The sequence below is a fragment of the Cololabis saira genome, chromosome 13 (genome assembly GCF_033807715.1).
Source record: "Cololabis saira isolate AMF1-May2022 chromosome 13, fColSai1.1, whole genome shotgun sequence".
Taxonomy (NCBI): Eukaryota; Metazoa; Chordata; class Actinopteri; order Beloniformes; family Belonidae; genus Cololabis; species Cololabis saira.
The window spans coordinates 17008710-17026682 of NC_084599.1; the positions used below are offsets into that span (position 1 = coordinate 17008710).

Here is a 17973-nt window from a genome sequence, read left to right on the forward strand (position 1 = left end):
TTAGAGAAGATGACCTTTATTCAAAAGCATCAAGGACTTTAGAGGGGCCAAGAATTTGTTCAACCTTCTTGCACACATTCCCCTTTTTTGGTTTGGTGTATATACAATTTACCGACATTGCTTTGTTAAAACACTTAGATTAAAATCTTAAATAGTCAAATTCCATATCAATTTAACATTTCTCTCAGACAAAAAACACATACAGTAGAGCAGCCAAGCACATGGAGTAGAATCAGATTATTATTTTTTTGCTACCGTTAAGTGGTTAATTACAGTTTATTAATTGCTAGCAGCTCCTTCTTAAGTCAATGTTTGACAGACACATGAGTGATTGCACTTCAGTAAGTGACATGAATGACAACCAACATGGGAGTTGGTGACTTGGCCCACCAACCAACTTCCCTGAGCTCTGACTGACATGAGTCTCCAGTCCTGCCTTTGTGGCTGGATCCTACGTGGCGAATTAGCGCCCCCAACTGTTTGGTCTTGGTATTACATCGTCCGTAATCTCATCGCCGTTTTTGGATAAAAGACAGACAGAGGCAGGACAAGGGCACTTCAGAGGGCCAATCAGGCTCACTATATCAATATTTCATTCATAGTCTGTATTTGATATTTTGTGTACATTTTATCCAATTGTCCACATGCAAATTACATTTAAGATTTTAAAAAAACAATAGTAATTGGAAAATATCTTCCAGGGTAAATATATCAAACTTTTGCTCTATCTTTGTGTATACATAGAAAACTGTTGTTTATTACATCAATAAAAATACTCATACAGTTGGGGTTTTTTTATATCTTAAAATAAAGAAAAACGTAATTTGATTATAATTCTGACTTAATTTCACATGTTCACACAACATCTAACAGTGTGATGCTGTGAAGGGGTTGTCACGTGTCACTACTGTGACGGGCATCTGTGGATGCTGACGAGGCCAACCACCCTGGATTCTGTCCCAAATACAACAGGCCTCCCATTAAACCTCACATTTTTCAAACAGCCTACGAATGGCAACGACACAGCGACTCCATGTTGATCCGTTTTACCTGATTGGAAAAAGGGAAAAGAGATTCTGATCCAGTTATTTGATAAAAGCTGATTCTCAACATTGAGCCAAATGTGCGATGGATTTACCTCCGACGTAGAGCGAGTGCTGTGCTGCTGAGTCAGAATTAGATGCTAAAGAGGCTGCCGTCTCCTCATATGTGGAGTCCACCTCTAGTTTGACGACTGCATAATTTCTGGAAACTGGGACAAGATCAGAGCTGAATTTGAGGGTGATCGCCCATGAATAATTTTCCTACAACTTTTACAGTAAGAAAGTCGTACCTGTAACCGCGTGAAATTTTCCATCACAGAGGCTTTTGTGAGGCATCACTGAGACACTGACAGCACCATCATCCAGCATGACACCCACCTGGTAGAAATTGCATGTTTAAATAATCACTTCATACAATGTTTCTGCCTAATTAGAAATCTCAATTACCTTGTTTTCCATTAGGTACACATTAAGGCTGCTTTGATTGTCTCTTTGAAAATGGAAGAGGAGCCCTTCTGGGTGTTGAGGACGCACCTCAAAGGACAACACAAAGTACGAACCAAGGGCGAAAAAAGGATCTATGAGAGAAAAATACTTTATGAAATAAGCTTTTTACTCATTATAGAAATAAAGGGACACATTGGGGCTTTTAACATATAAAGGCCAACCTAAGACAACGTGACCGCCGCCAAAGTATGTCCCCATCTCTGTGAGCCCCCCGGAGCAGGGTAAGGTTTTGTGGCTGGAGTCAGGCTCGCTCACAGCGACCTCGTTCATCTTCAGATCCCGTATACAACCTATAATGCTGTCCATGGGGATGTCGTGTACCTGAGAAGGAGAGGAGAAGAGAGATCAGGCCATCCTAATTGCTTAAATAAACGGTGTCTTTGTGCATGTTAACATGTCACATGCCGGTCTGAAGGGCTTCTTTAGCTCTGTATGCAAACAACACAATGAAAATGAATATTTCGGCTTACAGGAGGTTGAGTTTAGTACAAACTTTAGTGCTCCGCCTCTTCGGATCGCCTCCCAGGTAAACAGGGTTGTGCAGCTGTAAAGAGGATCCCTCGTTGCCGGGTAAGTGACCGTCAGTCACACGGAAACCATCAATCAACAGATGAAAATAGCTCTTCTCCACGCTAAACTTAACCTACAGACACGCACACGGACATCATAAATAAGTCACGAATCTGTTCATTTATTTGTGGAACTTTGAAAACATTTAAAGTTAAAGTGAGATTCAGTTTCTTTCCTCTTTGTCTGTTTGTGAGGTTGAGGAAAGCGTTCCTGTTTTAGTTTATTTTTGTTTCTTAGCTTCAGAATGGGATGAGATGTTTTCTGTCAATTGTTTTTTTTTTCAACACTTGGTAAGTTCAATTCAATTTTTCAATTCAATTTTATTTATATAGCGTCTAATACAACAAAATTGTCTCTAGGCGCTTTCCAGAGACCCGTAACATGACCCGCGAGCAATTATTACATAAACAATGGCAAGTAAAAACTCCCCTAGTGGGAGAAAAACCTTAAGCCAAACAGTGGCAAGAAAAACTCCCCTTTAGGAGGGAAGAAATGTGGATAGGACTAAAATCTATTTTTAAATAAACATTTGAAAGGTTTCCAAAAACAAACTGTGTGCCAGGCAGGTTTTGATCGACTGATTTGAACTTGATAAAACAGGCAATACGGTGACAACAGAGGGTGGTGTTGGCTGCATTACTCATGGATGGCACAGATATAAAATATAGAGATAAAAGCAGGGGCCACGCAATAAATAGATGGATGGTGTCAGACTTTTGATTATTTTACAGCCTCACTGGAGAAAACTATGCAGAGTTGAATAGATATTTAGGTCCTCTTCCCCCCTTTCAATAGAGCCATTACTTGAATTCAGTTGGGTATTTTGTTATTGTTTTTTTTATATATATCAGCTAGTGTTCGTCATGTTTCTACTCCAGTAAAAGTCCCTTTTGTCGCTGTGTGCGTCATAGCTACTCTGAGAGTTTGACAATTGTAACACGAGTGTGTAAAAAGGGACAGAGCTCAGTAAACATTTCATTACTCTGTGCCAGTTCCCGTCGTTGCTCCTCTGTCTGTGCTGGATGACTCTGCTGTGCCCGAGCGACAACCTGATTTTACCGTTAGCCATGTACAGAGCCAGCACGGGAACAGCCCCCCTCCCTGCTGCGTGGAAGATCAGGCCTTTGGACGACTCGGTCTTGATGTCGAGGGAGAAGTGAGGCCTGAGGTGCAAAATAAGGTGGTAGAAACTGAGCCGGGATGTCTCTCTTGTTTATGAATAAATCAACAGGGAGATGTGTGAAAGCTGGACAGATTAATTTATGAGCATTTAAGAACAACTGTTATCATGTCATGTAACATTTTTGTATTGTACCTATGATTAAGATCCTGTTGTGGTAAGGTGTAACTGAGCCAGCTGTCCGCCGCGGTGAGCCGGTATTCACTCCCTGATTGCAGACGTCTGCACCAGCCGCCTTCTGGAGTCTAGTCAAGAAAAATGACCACTGTCACCATCTTATTATAAAATCGATAGCAGAGCACAAATTGGAGGTGCAGCGGAGAGGATGACAGGATGCGCTCACAGGTTTGTGCACCTGTTGTGTTCCCTGCATGTCTGCAGGTAGAAGCTCGCTGTGTGTGGAGGGGTGAAGACTGCACTGACCGGGGAGCACGTCTGCCATGTGTGATAACACGCTAAGATCAGCCGGGGTAAACGTGTCTCCAGGCCTGCGTGAGATTACAGATCTTTATGAAAACTAGAAAATAAGGAAAAATTTAAAAAAACAAAAAAGGATAAGCATCGAAGTACAGAAGAAACCACCAATCACCTCACATAAATGTCTGCAACACAGCTTCTGAATTTCCCTCCTTTCCGTCTGATATGTGGTGATTGTCTCTGAATCACATTCACATTGTCAACGCTGAGCTCCAACCTGAGAAAATCACCACCAGCTTCAACAATGAACACTTTTCATATTTAATTTGCAGTGGCTCAGATCTTAACAAATGAGTGAAACAGCTTACCCTGCCGGCCTCCCAACTGCAGACACGTAGTGCCAAACTCCATCATTATACCTTTGATCTGACATCAGAGAGTAATTATAATTCTGGAAAAGTATGCATCCATCAATCAGGGACAGCTGGAGGTCCGGCGCCGAAGTGGAACCCTGTGGAGAGAATTTTACTAACGACCATCTTTCTGTTTGTTTTAAAGACGACATATTACTGAAAGAAATGTTTTGTTATGTGCTTGAGTGCATGCACTTAGGTATCTGAAGTGACTACCAACTAAAAAATATGAATAAAACACAACCTTGTTACATGACTTAGGTCTGAAAATGTGTCACTCAGTGAGTCTTCTGGATCTCCAGAGTACCGTGACGTCACAAAACCCCATCAGATTAGAAATAACGAGCCTCCTTATCTTCATTTCAATCCTCAAATTCACATCTCAGAAGATTCAAGATTCTCTTTATTGTCATTGTAACAAGTGCAACGAAAGGTAGGGTGCAGGCCTTCAGTACAACAAAAAACAGTGCAATATTAACAATAAATATATAAAACAATATAAAAAAAAATATATATATATAAAAACAACAATATAAAAACAAAATACAGACTTAAAGAATGTTGGAGGCATTTATGGCTCTCTTTTTCAGTCTGTTTGTCCTGGATTTGATGGCCCTGTAGCATCTTCCTGATGGCAGTGGCTCAAACAGGTAGTGGCCCGGGTGGGATGAGGATAACCAAAAACTGTAACACTAATTTCAAAAGAGGCGCACGATATGGAAGAGTGAAGTCAAATACGCTCGCTAAAACTTCACTCTTTAAGAATTCACTCCTTAAAACCAGGATGCATTGCATCCTTGTGGCATTTTGACCAAAGCACGCCACAGATTATTATATATTATGATACCTTTAAGAATTTGGGTCATCTTTCTTTAAGAAAAAAGAAGACACATCTCCTTTAAACCAGAAGTGACATTAATACATGAAAAGAAACTTGGCAGAACATTTGTTATTTGACAACTTTGACAGTATGAGGCTCTCTACCTGAGAGCTGGTCTGCAGGAGAACCGCATGCCTGTCCGTGCTCCTGAAGCCCAGAGAGACCCTCTCAGGATGTCCATGCCGGACAAACAAGGAGTCAACCGACAGAGCTGAGTACAGCGTAGCCGCACGAACACCCTACGAAAACATACAAACATTGCTAAACTCTAGAGCATAGATCGTATTTACTGAGCACTTTGAAGAAAAACAACTGCAGATGACCTTTGAAAAAGGGAAAAAAAATGAATTCACAGCTGAATTTATAAGTAACCAAACACACCAGGGCTCCAGGTAATTTACACTATAGAGGTTCTGCTTCTGCAGTCTCGCCTGAAGTGATAAAAGTCTACATAGGAGATGGATGAAGCAATCATGACACCGTCCCTTTATGGGCTACTGTTTTAGACATTCAAGTCAGCATTCAACCCATCACGTTCTTGTGTGAGTGACATTCCCTGTCAGTCACTCTGCAGGTCCATCACACGTCAGTTCACTCAACTAAGTACAGATCAGAACAAAGTGCAAAGTGCTTTGTTATCTACATGTTTAACAGGTGATTATTTAGTGAAAATGACTCACCTTTGTCCGAGGAGGGAATTTTCAGCGTCTCTAGCCTCAAAGGTTTCATAGCAAGGATTAAAAAAAAAAAATACACGCAAATCTTTACCATTAACTCAAACTCTGCAAGAGGGTTTTAGAAATGTGTAGTTGTTTAAGATGATAATTGATTCCTCTGATCTCAGTAAGAGCAAGTAATAAAGCAGCACTGATACACCAGAAAGCAGACTGCGTGAAAGTGATCTGAGTGATCGGCGAGTCACAGCTCAGGTGTCGTCTTTAAATTGCAGCCTCAGATAAACGTTATAAAATCATAATTTTATCATGTCAGAGCAGCAGCTTGAAAATGCCTTGAGAGGGACCGCAGGTTAACACGTCCTCTCACAGAGGCGCTTGACCTTTTTGGAAATCTGTCTAATTCAAGACGCCGTATATCACAAGCAACAATTAAAGATGGTTCAAGCAGGATATTGACAATGGTTGGCGATATCTTGTTTAGATTTTGATATATAGTCCAGACTGGTGTTGACCGATGGCTGATGATGTTATCTGGTATTACTGAATACTTGACAGGTGCTGCTGTGTCTTCTTTTGTGGTTCTTTTCTACTTGTGACTCTTAGAGGTTCTGCAACTAATCACCAGGAAAATCCCCTTCTGAAAGACATCTTCAAAGCAGCCGGCTTGACAGCCGCTAATCTGGGCTCATGCAGGAGTTTTCCTTGATGTAATAAAATGTAACATAGCTCCGTGTCCTCTGCTTGTTGGAAATGTTAGAAATCAGAGGCCATGAACTCTCCTTCTTTTGTGTCTATTGACAGTAGTTTGCTTGACATTTAGGGTTTTTTTTTTTGTTTTTAACGATTTGCCAAAGAGACATTTTTACACACCAAAGTCGGAATCCCTTTAGTTTAAATTTTGACAGGTCTATTGCTCGCAGGGCAAACTTTAACTGCCATTTTGCTCCAAAGACACATTCTGCTGTCACTCAAGAACGGTTTCTGTTCATTTTTATGGAGTTGTTTTATTATCGACAGTAATCAAATGGTGTAAAAACGCCACTGTGGTCTGTTCATATCTGACAAGTATTCAGTATTCATGTACCCAATAGATCATGTGTTATTTCTTATATAGCAGCAAAAGTTGGCTCATGATACCAAACATTAGCAAGACTCATGAAAGGCCGTAAGTACATTTGTTTAGGTGTGTTTGTTTATCTACCAGTTCTTCCATCACCTCATCAACCTTTTGAACAGATGAAGAAAGTGTTTTTACCAGTAGGGACAATGGACATCCACGACTGACACCAACTGTCCTTTTGTACTCAGTGATCTCTGCATCTTCTGTCACGTGAGCCACACATCCTCTGAGTGGCGGTGCGTTGACGTTGTGTCTGAGGTTCAAAGGAATAAAGAGACAGAAACCATTTCAGAAAGCAAACGTAATGAGCTGATTCTGTGCATGCAGCTAATTTCTGCTCTTTACCTCTGTCTGAGCTCTGCCGGCAGACCTCCGATGTAATACCTTGCGTAGTTTGTCTGAATATGATCTGCAGAGATCTGCTTTGATCCATAGTACACAGAAAATGTTTTTGCAATTATGATTGCAAACTGTTTGTCCTGAAACAGAAAATGCAAAAACAAGGAGTCAGAAAGCTGAGACAAGCGTTATGCTCACAATCCAAAACAAAGAATCTGTGGAGGTCTTACAAACAGAGATATTCTGTCTGGACTCTCAACTCTGAGCTTTCGATTTTCTTGTTGTCCCTGAAGCACCAGGAGGCCTCGCTCCACAAATAAACACCAAAAAGACTCCTAGAGCAGATGGAAAGCAGATCTGTATCCGTTTGCAGTGTTGGAACAAACGAGTGTCTGATTTGTTTCAGTTAAACTCTTCATCTCAATTAAAACATACTTCGCTCCCGATGCAGAATAACAGGGCATCTGTCTCTCGACTCTTCGTGTGAAATTTGATCAGTCGTCTCTTTTTCTTGCCTGGCTCCTTTACATAAGCCATGCGGTAACCTGTTCCCTGGTAATAATCAGACACCTCTGTCTGGGGGATTCTGAACACACAGAGAGTATTTAGATGATTACTTGACCTTTTCCAGGCCTCAGACAGCCACATCCATCTTCAGGATTTGGAAGGGCTTACTTAACAGCCGGCTGCTTTACACCCATATTGACTGCATGCTTGTAGTTGAACAGGCAGACGGGCTTGTCGTTGATGTAGGAGAGTCTCATAGCTCCTCTGTACTTCGGGTAATGCAGCTCCTCTGGAGGCTAAAAGAACAGAGAGAATACTGAAAGTACTGTCAAGTTATAAATGTACATCACTAATGTAAATCATTTGTTGAAGACATTTCTGGCCTCTGAAGTGAAAGTCCTGAACTAACAGGGATTTTCCCATTAACTTTTCCCAGCAAAAGAGCGTTGAAGGACTGGTCTGTGTTCATTCCTGCTACAACACAACAACTGTCTGCTCTAAATTGTTCAATTTCAGACTCCGACTGCGTGTATTGGATCTATGCGGGAGCCTACTTCTGCCAAGAAAAATAGCTGCAGGCAGAAAAACAAAGGTATCGCCAATTTTACTAAAAGGTCATCACATCTTTGATAAAAAAAAAAAAAAGAATGTGAGCAGAGGACTGGTGTTCAAGTGATCTCCCTCCTACATTTCAATTATAGTTTCCATCATCCATCCGTCCATCCATCCACCCATCCGTCCATCCGTCCATCCATCTTGTGTATTATCTACACAATAATAATGATCATGCAAAGCATTCTAGTAATCAATGTGCTTCACCTGTTGCACATAAAGGATACATATTTTACACACTGCTCCTAATGTGGGTCAACATCTTTTGAGAAAACTAGTTTGCTAACTTAACCGCAACTTTAAATTTGACTGTTTACAGCTAACTTGATTACCATTGAAGGTTTATTTAAGTTTTTGTGCTGGTATTCCTGTAATCGTCTGACAAAACCTTCAATACTGCTGGTGGAAATTATGTTAATCTGGAGATGGTGATTTACCCAGGCTTGTTTCTCAGAAATCAATTAAATAATTTTAATTTGTTGTTTCTTTTTATCTACAATACACAGTGGAGGCATGTCATGTGTTGAAAATGTAAACTGGGAAATTGAGCAATCAAGGATTTAATTAGGGTCAAAAAGCTTCAGCAGTACAGCGGCGCGGTGGTTCGTGCACATCAAAAACCTTCCTGGTTAGCATCCTGGCTGCAGACTTCCTGTGTGGAATATGCATATTTCTGAGGCTGCTGGCTTAATTTCAGATTTCAAACGCATGCATGTTACAACCGTGCTTCCAAACTGGGCTTTGATTGTCCCTGTGTGGCCCTGTGATGGACTGAAACCTGCCCCTGCCTCTCTCCTGATAACAGCCACGATAACCTCCAGCTGCCAAGTGAACCTTAACAGGATAAAAGCAGGTACAGAAAATGGCTGAATGATAAAAGGTTTAGCATTTTTATCACTCTGCTACTATTTAGTCGCACCTATAAACAATTATTTGAGCAAAGCCGTCAATGTGTCCACTATTCAAATAAAGTTTCTCTTTTCCTGTGGTTTCATCTTATAATTATTTGGCATTATACAACACAGCCATCACATAAATCTTCAAATATCATGAGCGATTAAATTTGACTTTTCATGACTTTAAGACAAACATATAACACGTCTCGTCATTTTAACTCACACAGTCAAAATATTAGGTAATATTTCAGAATTATGATACCAAGTCAAAGCCATGACTTGCCAAAGTACATTTTTTATTTACAAATGTTATTGTTTGAAGTATTGTCTATTTCTACCCAACTTTTTTGTTCCTCCTAGTATAAAGACAATTGTTGAGATTATAGACGTGTTTAGCTGTAGATGAGTTTGGAGTTTTCTACGTTTATCTGTGATTAAATGAAACTGTGTTTCATCTCAACTCTTATTCTGCACCTTCCAGTATAAAAATAAAAGGCATAGTGAAATAACACTTACAGTGAAGTCCTCAGGATAACCCCCCACGTAGAAAACAACAGTGTCTGGGTCCAGGCTGAGGACGCCGCTCGTGGTGTTTGGGAGGTGACGTTTAGGAGGGAGGCTGAAGGGTTTCTGTGATGTGAAGTGTTGTGTGAGATTAACTTCAGCATCTTGGTAAACTCTAAGAAACAATCAACATGTTGATTACGCCACAGAAACTGTCCTGTAGCAGATCTATGTTCTTTTTTTTTTTAAACGTGGGGTACCTGTGGAAGACAACCCTGTCAAAATCAGAGGAGTTCACAGTCGTGGTTGTTATGTGGCCGCTTTCCACCTCATGAACCACTCCACCCAACTTATAGACACAAATCAACACTGTGTTTCTGACAGCCATCCCGATGTAGTCCCCGGAAGACTAGACGTGGGAGAAAAGTATCACAGATCAATATGAACAACGTGTACATAGCCTAACTAATCCAGAGGAGGTGTAGTGAACACTCACGTTCTTGTCACCCAAGTAGAAGACAAAGAGGTCGGCATCTCTGTGTCTGCGCCGTCGCTTCAGTCTGCCGTCGGACTCTGAAGGTTTGGCCTGATGTCGATTGAGGAGGAGATCCACAGCTGTAAATGCTTTTATGTCATCGAGGTTTCTTGGAGGATGGAGCTCAATGTGGCCCCTTCCATTAAAAGTCGTGGCAATGGAGAGCTGTGGGAAAATTCACCAGACTGGAGGAGTTAATCAAAACTGCTACTTTGTTTTTATTTTCTTCAAACTCTTATAATTATTTTATGTCAATTAGTAACAGTGAAACTCAGTTAAAGTTTATTTTAACATTGTTTTTACCAGCTTTTCTAGAAATGGCTGGGCTTTAAACATTAATCCGGTGTTCATATCAGCAGGGGGAAAAAAAAGAAAAATCACCAGCATTGCTGTTTGCTGCATTTGAATTTCTGCTAGTATAAGAAGGCCCAAACAGTCATAAAAAGTTGATCAAATGTCTATGTTTACACCCAGCTTTCAACCTAAGGGCATGGGGTGCTTGTTATGAACATGTATAGATTTTATTCCCCATGTATTTAATAAATTATATGCAACCTGGGTAAATATTGCCGCAGAGCACATATTCTGCGTCTACGGCATGCTATCTATTGGTGTTTATTGAACCTTTATCGTATACCTGCTGCAAACATGAAAGGGTGTTGTGTAAATGATTTACATGTTCTATATGAACTGCTTCTGACCGAGGAGACCTTTGGGACTGAACTCGGTTTTTAGGTCATCTGTGTGATAATTGTTTCAAAACATCAATGCAGCACCAGCAACTGTAACAATCCGGAAAAGGGCACGTTTGTGCTCAACGTCTCCTAATGTTAGCCATAAAAAAGAAATTCATTATTTTTTTTAAAAAGGGACTGAGAATACTGTCTAGACGTGATTTACAAAAGAGGAATTATCCTACTGGCAGCACTTAAAAAGTCCTGAGAGCTGTTCGCCTCGTTCACACAGCAAGTTTGATCTGCCCCCATGGTGTCTTTACCCCACTCAGATGTGCTGTGTGAACCCCACAGATGTTGAACGGTATAATATTTAGTTTCAGTGATACTGCACCTCTTTTTCACCTTGGGATGTCGAAAGGAGTGTAATTGCTGTGCAATTTGACAGTGTGGTTAGGTATACAGTAACTGGGGCGGCATAACAGGTGTCACAGAGGATGAAATCAGTCCATCACAGGGACACTTTGAGATGCTGTGGTTCTGGCAGAATGTCTGGACAAAGTGACAAGCCAGCTAAAGATGCTGAGGATAAAATAGCACTAAGTTATTGACCATAATGGTTGGAGAGGCAGAGACCGCCTCGGCTGGTCATTATAAACCTAGTTGACTTGCTCAGTTCGACCTCCTGCCCCTGGACTACCAGCAGCAGCCGTGAATCTGAGACCAGCACTCATGTGCTTTCTTTTGTTCTTTTACTTTTTCATTTGTGTTTTTTTTTAGCTCCAGCTGAACAAAGCCATCAGTGACCACAGGCATTAAGGACAAATTGCTCGACATATTGACCACAAAGTTGAGGAAAGGGTTCATCTTCAGACTGCAAGGGCTGTAAAGGCTTTGTGAAAGCATACACTTATAGGGATTATTGTGGGAGCACAGCTGGAGAAGAGGGGATCTTCAGTGCATCTTGTTCTTGCACAAAGTTCTGTGTGGTTGGAGAAACCTGTAGAGTCAGGTTGTGGTACTTGCTGGGTTCATTTTTGAAACTTTAATCAAAGCTGGGAGGCATTCAAAATGAACTTAAAAAGGAAAACTCACCCTGTTCACAAAGCTTCTCGTCTCATCTATCAGATCCTTGATTCTCCTGATGCTCTCCATCATGTTGGCAGTCGGAGACGTCTGTTTAGTGAGCGCTGACATCTGTTCGAGCTTGTTGCTCAGCACAGGGAGCTTCCTATTAAAGTTTTTCACTGCAGCACATCCAACACAGTCAGAAAATCAAACGCTTCAAACGGAACAGACTGAGTGTTAACTGGAGGCAGAAATGTGACGTTATGACTGAGAGGATATGTGATGACAACATTAAATACTTACAAGCTTGCTGTGCATCACTCAGCAGGTGGTTTATATTCACACTGACGTTGGTGGGAGTTTTTCTTTCCAATTCAAGGCTGATATTCCTCAGTCGCTCTTTTACATCACTCACTCTGGAGTTAACAGCAGATGCAGCTTTTTTCGCAGACTCTGTCATGATCTCGACATCATCTTGAAGAAAGAACAATGAGATAATTAGGTGTGGTCGATTATCTGAACTTTCCTTTCTTTACTTTAACAAATGTAATGAGTTTCTCAGACCTCTTTTGATCTTTTTGACGTCATCACCAACCGCTGAAATGTTGACTTTCAGTGATTCCTGTTGTTCCATTCGCTCATTAACACTGTCCTTTCTAGTGTCTACAGCGCGCGACAGCACTGCTCAAAAGAAATAGAAAATGATTGCACATCCAAACTGAGACAAAGGTTTTGCTTGTAACAAATTATATGTTTTATACAGACTTTTGAACTGGTCTCGAGTGTCGTTGGCTTCAGTGCATAAATAAGATGAATTGTCTTTCATCTCCCCAGCGCTGATGAACAAACCTTCCTCCTTTGCATCCTAATGAATTGTTTCAGAATCACATTATTATTAGTGGTAAATATTCAGAAATTCATCAAGAGCACTTAGGTTACCTTTAAAGTTTGATCAGCAGCCACTCTGGACTGATTTGCTGCCAACTCTGCCGTCTCCAGGGCCGTAACGAGGCTGCTATGAGATGCAACACCCTGGATCCTGAGCAGCTCAGTGCTGTTGGCATTATGAAGCGCTCTGCAATGATATCCAGGATTATGTCTTATTGTAAACAGGAAACAATGCTATCTCTGCTCTCAGGCCTATCTTATGCATGCCTTCATTTCTTCAGCTTCCCACTCACTGTTGTAACTCTGATGCCACACTGTTGAGTTCCTCTGTGTGCTCCTCAGCCTTGGTTACTGCATCCATCTTCACCAGACTTTGGAAGAAGTTGTTTGACCTTTTGAAGAGTTCTCGTTTAGCACCATCCAACTGAGCTGCATGATTCTCATATTCCTGCAAATGTGTAACCAATAAATGTTGTGCAGTTCAGGCGTTTATGAGTTTGTTGAAAAAATCCATGCTCACTTCTTTGATTTCTCTGAGTGTCGCAAAGGCGCCGGTAATGTTGTTGAGCAGGTCCCGAGTCATGCTGGTTGAAGAGTGGAGCCTCCTTTGTTCTGTCTCCAGCTGAGCTGCAACACGCTTGTAAATGATGGACAGAGAGGTCAGCAAAGTGCAGCACAACTCTTCAAAGGCCACTGCTGTACATCAGGGATGTTTGATGCAGCCGGTGACAGCTGTGCTCGTATTACCTGCAGATGTCGTAGGAGAGTGAAACTCTTTAGGTTAAGGTCCATGGTTCTGTTGACTGCGTCCCGTGCAGAGAGCAGCAGCTCAGCCGCTTCTCTCACAGAAGAGGCTGAGGCCATCAGCGAGTCTGTGGTCTGATGCAGGCTGGCCCGCAGTGTTTCTGCAGGACCTCTAACGTTGTGTCTGATCAGGTTTAACACTGAGAACATTACGATTTTAGTCAGTTTTTGTTTTTTTAAATGTATGTATTATGAAAGGGGGCTCATCAGTGTCCCAGAAATTAAACAGAAGTCATATACAGGTATATATAATTTACATTGTGTAACAATGTAAGTTTTATGTCTTATTCAAATAGATGCAAAAATGTATCTTCAAAAGAAGGAAAATCAATTAGTTATAATACTTACGGTATTCACATTATATATTCATTTTCATTCCAGCCCCAAACTTTAATTGATCAAAACATACTTTAAAATGTATGCCAACGAACATCAAGAATAAATGAACATTTCTCACATCTGTGGGCTCCTTCCTGCTCCCGGCGCGCTTGGTCTCTTGGAGTTGTGCAGTCGTGCTCTCGAGCTTCCTGCACGGATTGGTGAGCCTCTTCCATCATCTTTCCTCGGTCCGTTTCAGAGACAGAACCAGACTCTTCAAGCTCCATTTCAGTTTGCTGCCCTATGGTGTGCAGATCCATCCCTTTCATTTATGCCTGTTATATTATTTATTTACTTTGCTGATGCCACTTTCACAGAACTTTTGAAGCAGAACGTACTTTGTACCGCTGAGAGGAGACCTTCCACTTCAGAGAGCAGCTCCTGGACCTCGACCCCATTTGCAAACGACCAAACCTTCTCCACACCTGATGTTAAGTTAAGTGTCTAAAAGAATTTATCAAAATTGTGAGATAGGGGTTACACACAATAACATGAACTGAGAGGCTCACTTAAGAGTTTATTGCTTATTCTGTGATTAAAGTCTTATATGTTATATTATCTATCCATTTTTTTTGTTTTCTTTATGACTAACAGAAGGTTTTACTCCAAGTACCTTGTCCCTCAGTTGACTTAAGTCATTTCTGACCAAAAGGACATCTGCTTCCAGCTGGCCGGCCACTAGATCCAGATATATCCCAGCTGTGTGAACCTGAACCTGCTGAACATGAGAAGTATTCATATTCACAGAGAAATATCGTGATGTTATAAAGATTGGAAGCTTTCTTCTTTCTTCAAGGTCTTTATAGGAAATATTTCATGTGGAGAACTGTATAAACCTGTAAAACAGCTGAAGAAATGTTTTCCTGCAGGCGACTCAGCCTGGTCCATGAAGCAGAGTTGTTGTGACTGATGTTGTGCAGCTTCAGCCGAGCCAGGCCGGCATCCATCTCCTCCAAGTCACCCAGCAGAGAGGAGGAGCAGCTGTCACGTTCTGGGTGTTAAAACAAAGCAAAAACTTAACAGAAAAGGAGACGCTTGTTGTTGTTGTATGTATTTTTTAACTTTGCTCCTCCTCTAAAGTACATTTAAACACCAACTCACCCCGGCAGTTAACACAGCTGCTGTCGTGACATGTGATGCACTCTGTCAGAAGGAAGAGATGTTACAGGAAATCCCTTTAAGGTAACTTAAAACAACCTGTGGTCTGTTTTTAGATGGTAAGGAGTGTAAACTTTCATAACAAAACAATGGGAATCAAAACAGTTTTGAGATAGAACGGAATATCCTTTTGCAGCAAATTAGCTATTCATATTAGCATTCAGGGAAATTAACCTGCTTCTGAATAAATTACTAGTTTAACTTTCTGATAGGACTCAAAAATATCATCACTCATGATGGAGTACATAAGGTCTTTACAGACAGATCAAGGTTTGACTTTGTAAGTGTACACTAATCTCTTTTTTTTCACAAGTTGACTGCTGATATCATGCAAACTACTGTTAATAGACACAAAAAGAGGAAAGTTCATGGCTTCTGTGTTTTGTCATTAATAACTAAGTGCGGGTCCAGCTCCATGGATGCAGAAGCCATGACCCCTCCTGTTCTCTTGATAGTAGCTTTTGCAAAAACTAATTTCCAAGAAAGTAAAAAGCCTTGTTTCAAAGACTATTTTGGACTGTTTTGTTAGTTTTAAGAACTCTGGTCAAGAAATGTTTTCTTACGCCATTAGCAAAGATATGTTTGCTTAAAGTAAGATAATTAGAACGAGATTCATGAAGTAGTCTTATTAGTCTTATTTGTCGAGGGGTTGTTTTGGCACTGTACAAACCGTCTTCTATATTTCTTTAAACTTCCAAAGTTAAAATTACTTCCGTTTTTTTGTACAAACCCTATCTACACTAACACTAGCTTTAATTAATAACTCATTACAAATGTGTACTCTGCTCTAACTCAAAACTGCTTTGATTTACAATGTTTTGGTCCCTGAACAAATGTTTACACTCGTTACCATCTAAAATCATACTTTGTTTTAACTCCAGAATGTTCCTTTTAGCTAGAAAAGTGCAACTCGGTCTGTGAAAACTATTGCATGATGTCTTCAGTGACAATGCAAGTCTGATGTTAAAGTCCTGAAAATATTATCTGACATAGTTTCATAATCTGGAGAGCAAGCATTATAAACTGAAGCAGAACATTAACATGGGAGTTCATCAGGGGAGACACTATTGGGGGGGGGGTTACTATGTGTTGCATTATGTCAAATAGTGTTTAGAAATAGTTTTAGAAACATCACCCTCTGTTTAGTTGAGAATCTGTATTTTAGAAATACTGTATTTGTGTGAAATGTAATACTCGCCTCCAGTCACAGAATCACAAGCACTAGAGTTGTCTTTACAGTTGCAACGCTTGCACGTGCCCCCGTGGACCCCTGGATTCCCGTAGTAACCAAATGCACATCTTTAAAGGAGAGAAAGGATGTAGGGGGTTGCCGGTGTCAAGATTTGACATTTTGCTGCAGAGTTAAATGGTTTTGTCTCACCTTTCACATCTGGCCCCAATATAACCTTGTTTACACAAACACTCGACCTCTCCGGAGCTGGTCTCCATGCAGGCCAGTGCAAAACTTGGAAAAGAACATCTTTATATCAATGCCAATAATAATAAACGAGTGAATAATCTTAGTCTTTGTAGAAGTAGGTAACACTGACTTGTTTTGCCTAAAGGGACATGGACAGGCACGGCAGGTCCTATTGGCAGGGTTTCCATAGTAACCCTCTTTACAGCGTTCACATCGATCCCCGGTGGTGTCGAACAGACAGTTCTGGAGGTTATTTATATCACAACACATTCAATATTTCTGGGCCATTAATGTGGCCACAAAGGCTGCAAAGTTGAAATATGATGCGATCTTAAACATGTGCCAAAGTGTGTGCATGTGTGTGAACACCAACCAAACAGCTCCCTGTTCGTTCATCACACTCATTGGACAGCCCATTGCAGCTGCATGGCACACACCGAGCCTTGTACGATCCTGCCCACTCTCTGTAGAAGCCAGAGCTGCACTTCTGCTTGGAGAGAGGAGCTGAACAATCATCTAGAGAGCAATTATCAAACATTCCAGCGTTGCCTGACCTTGTTAGAGGCAATCTAAGTAAGTGATTAATTTGAGTCTATGCATGAACACAAATGTGTTTTTTTTTTTCCAAAAAGAAAATAAAATGTATTCTGGGTGACATAGGAAGACAGAGTGAAACCCTAAAGTATATGTGTACATTTTAGAAATGGACGTAAAGGAGGTAATCTGATCCCTGCTTTGGTGTTGGGTGTCTAGGGTGGAGCTATTAGGACACCTGGCACATTCAATATTCATGGCTAATTCTCTATAGGGTTCACACAGTCTTTGTGCTTTTGTAGCAGAAAACAAAAGTTAAATCAGAATGATTTCTGGACTGTGTGTTAAACCCCAGCATGCATCATGATATCCGGAAAAAAAAAACAACAAATTGCTGCTTTACCTGAGTGCCAACTGCTGTCTGGTTTTTGAAAGTATGACATAACCTTTTTGTGCTTTGTCTCTTCTGATGGATCCGAGCCTGACCGTCATGCCAATGTTTTAGATGTTTCTGAGACGTGTGACAAATCGGAGCGAAGTAAATCCAAACCATCCACACTGAAACGTAAAACATTATATTCCACTTCATTATCAGCCTCCCAATGAGCCCTGCGAGGTAACCGGGGGAGAAATCCTTCCTCCGAGTGCCCTACTTCTCCTTCTCCTGTCAGGAAGACCAGGCAGCAGGTGAAGCTTGGAGCCTCTTTACTAAGAGAACACAGAACAGAACGAGTGTAAGTGTTTCTGTGAGTGCACCGCGGTCAAGTTCAAAGTCTAGCGAGGTGTGGTTGCTCTTCTTGTCATTGGGTTCATTAAGACCTTGTGGGTGATATAGAAACGACTACGTGT

The 17973-nt window shown here is 41.0% G+C and overlaps 1 protein-coding gene across 3 annotated transcripts; it reads right to left on the reverse strand.

Moving 5' to 3' along the window:
- Positions 1-17837, reverse strand: lama3 (laminin, alpha 3). 3 transcript variants are annotated; one of them, XM_061738030.1, is made up of 38 exons: positions 17528-17837; positions 16964-17077; positions 16721-16833; positions 16552-16635; positions 16369-16469; positions 15114-15155; positions 14849-15003; positions 14626-14727; positions 14351-14456; positions 14092-14253; positions 13578-13774; positions 13351-13467; positions 13124-13278; positions 12882-13017; positions 12708-12807; positions 12507-12623; positions 12246-12416; positions 11970-12121; positions 10162-10365; positions 9926-10074; positions 9678-9840; positions 7822-7949; positions 7582-7732; positions 7377-7481; positions 7153-7286; positions 6943-7060; positions 5115-5249; positions 4086-4228; positions 3890-3994; positions 3644-3788; positions 3436-3545; positions 3103-3283; positions 2044-2193; positions 1712-1871; positions 1491-1621; positions 1334-1421; positions 1139-1252; positions 1-1050 (listed from the first exon to the last, which is right to left on the reverse strand). In XM_061738030.1, the coding sequence occupies exons 1-38, from the start codon at positions 17711-17713 to the stop codon at positions 905-907; spliced, it is 5070 nt and encodes a 1689-aa protein (XP_061594014.1). In that variant the 5' UTR covers positions 17714-17837; the 3' UTR covers positions 1-904. The 3 variants fall into 3 exon arrangements, with proteins under 3 accessions (XP_061594014.1, XP_061594015.1, XP_061594013.1); XM_061738031.1 differs by having other exon boundaries at positions 3656-3788; positions 14626-14730; XM_061738029.1 differs by having other exon boundaries at positions 14626-14730.
- Positions 17838-17973: the final 136 nt, after the last annotated feature.

What these genes read in the sequence shown, in the direction of transcription:
- lama3 (XM_061738029.1), bottom strand. Translation starts at nt 17,713, where the DNA reads ATGAAGTGGAATATAATGTTTTACGTTTCAGTGTGGATGGTTTGGATT. An exon ending in TCTCCTCTCAGCGGTACAAA is followed by an intron (nt 14,254 to 14,350) that starts GTACGTTCTGCT and finishes TGCACACCATAG; the next exon opens with GGCAGCAAACTGAAATGGAG. An exon ending in CGAAGAGGCGGAGCACTAAA is followed by an intron (nt 1,872 to 2,043) that starts GTTTGTACTAAA and finishes TCTCCTTCTCAG; the next exon opens with GTACACGACATCCCCATGGA.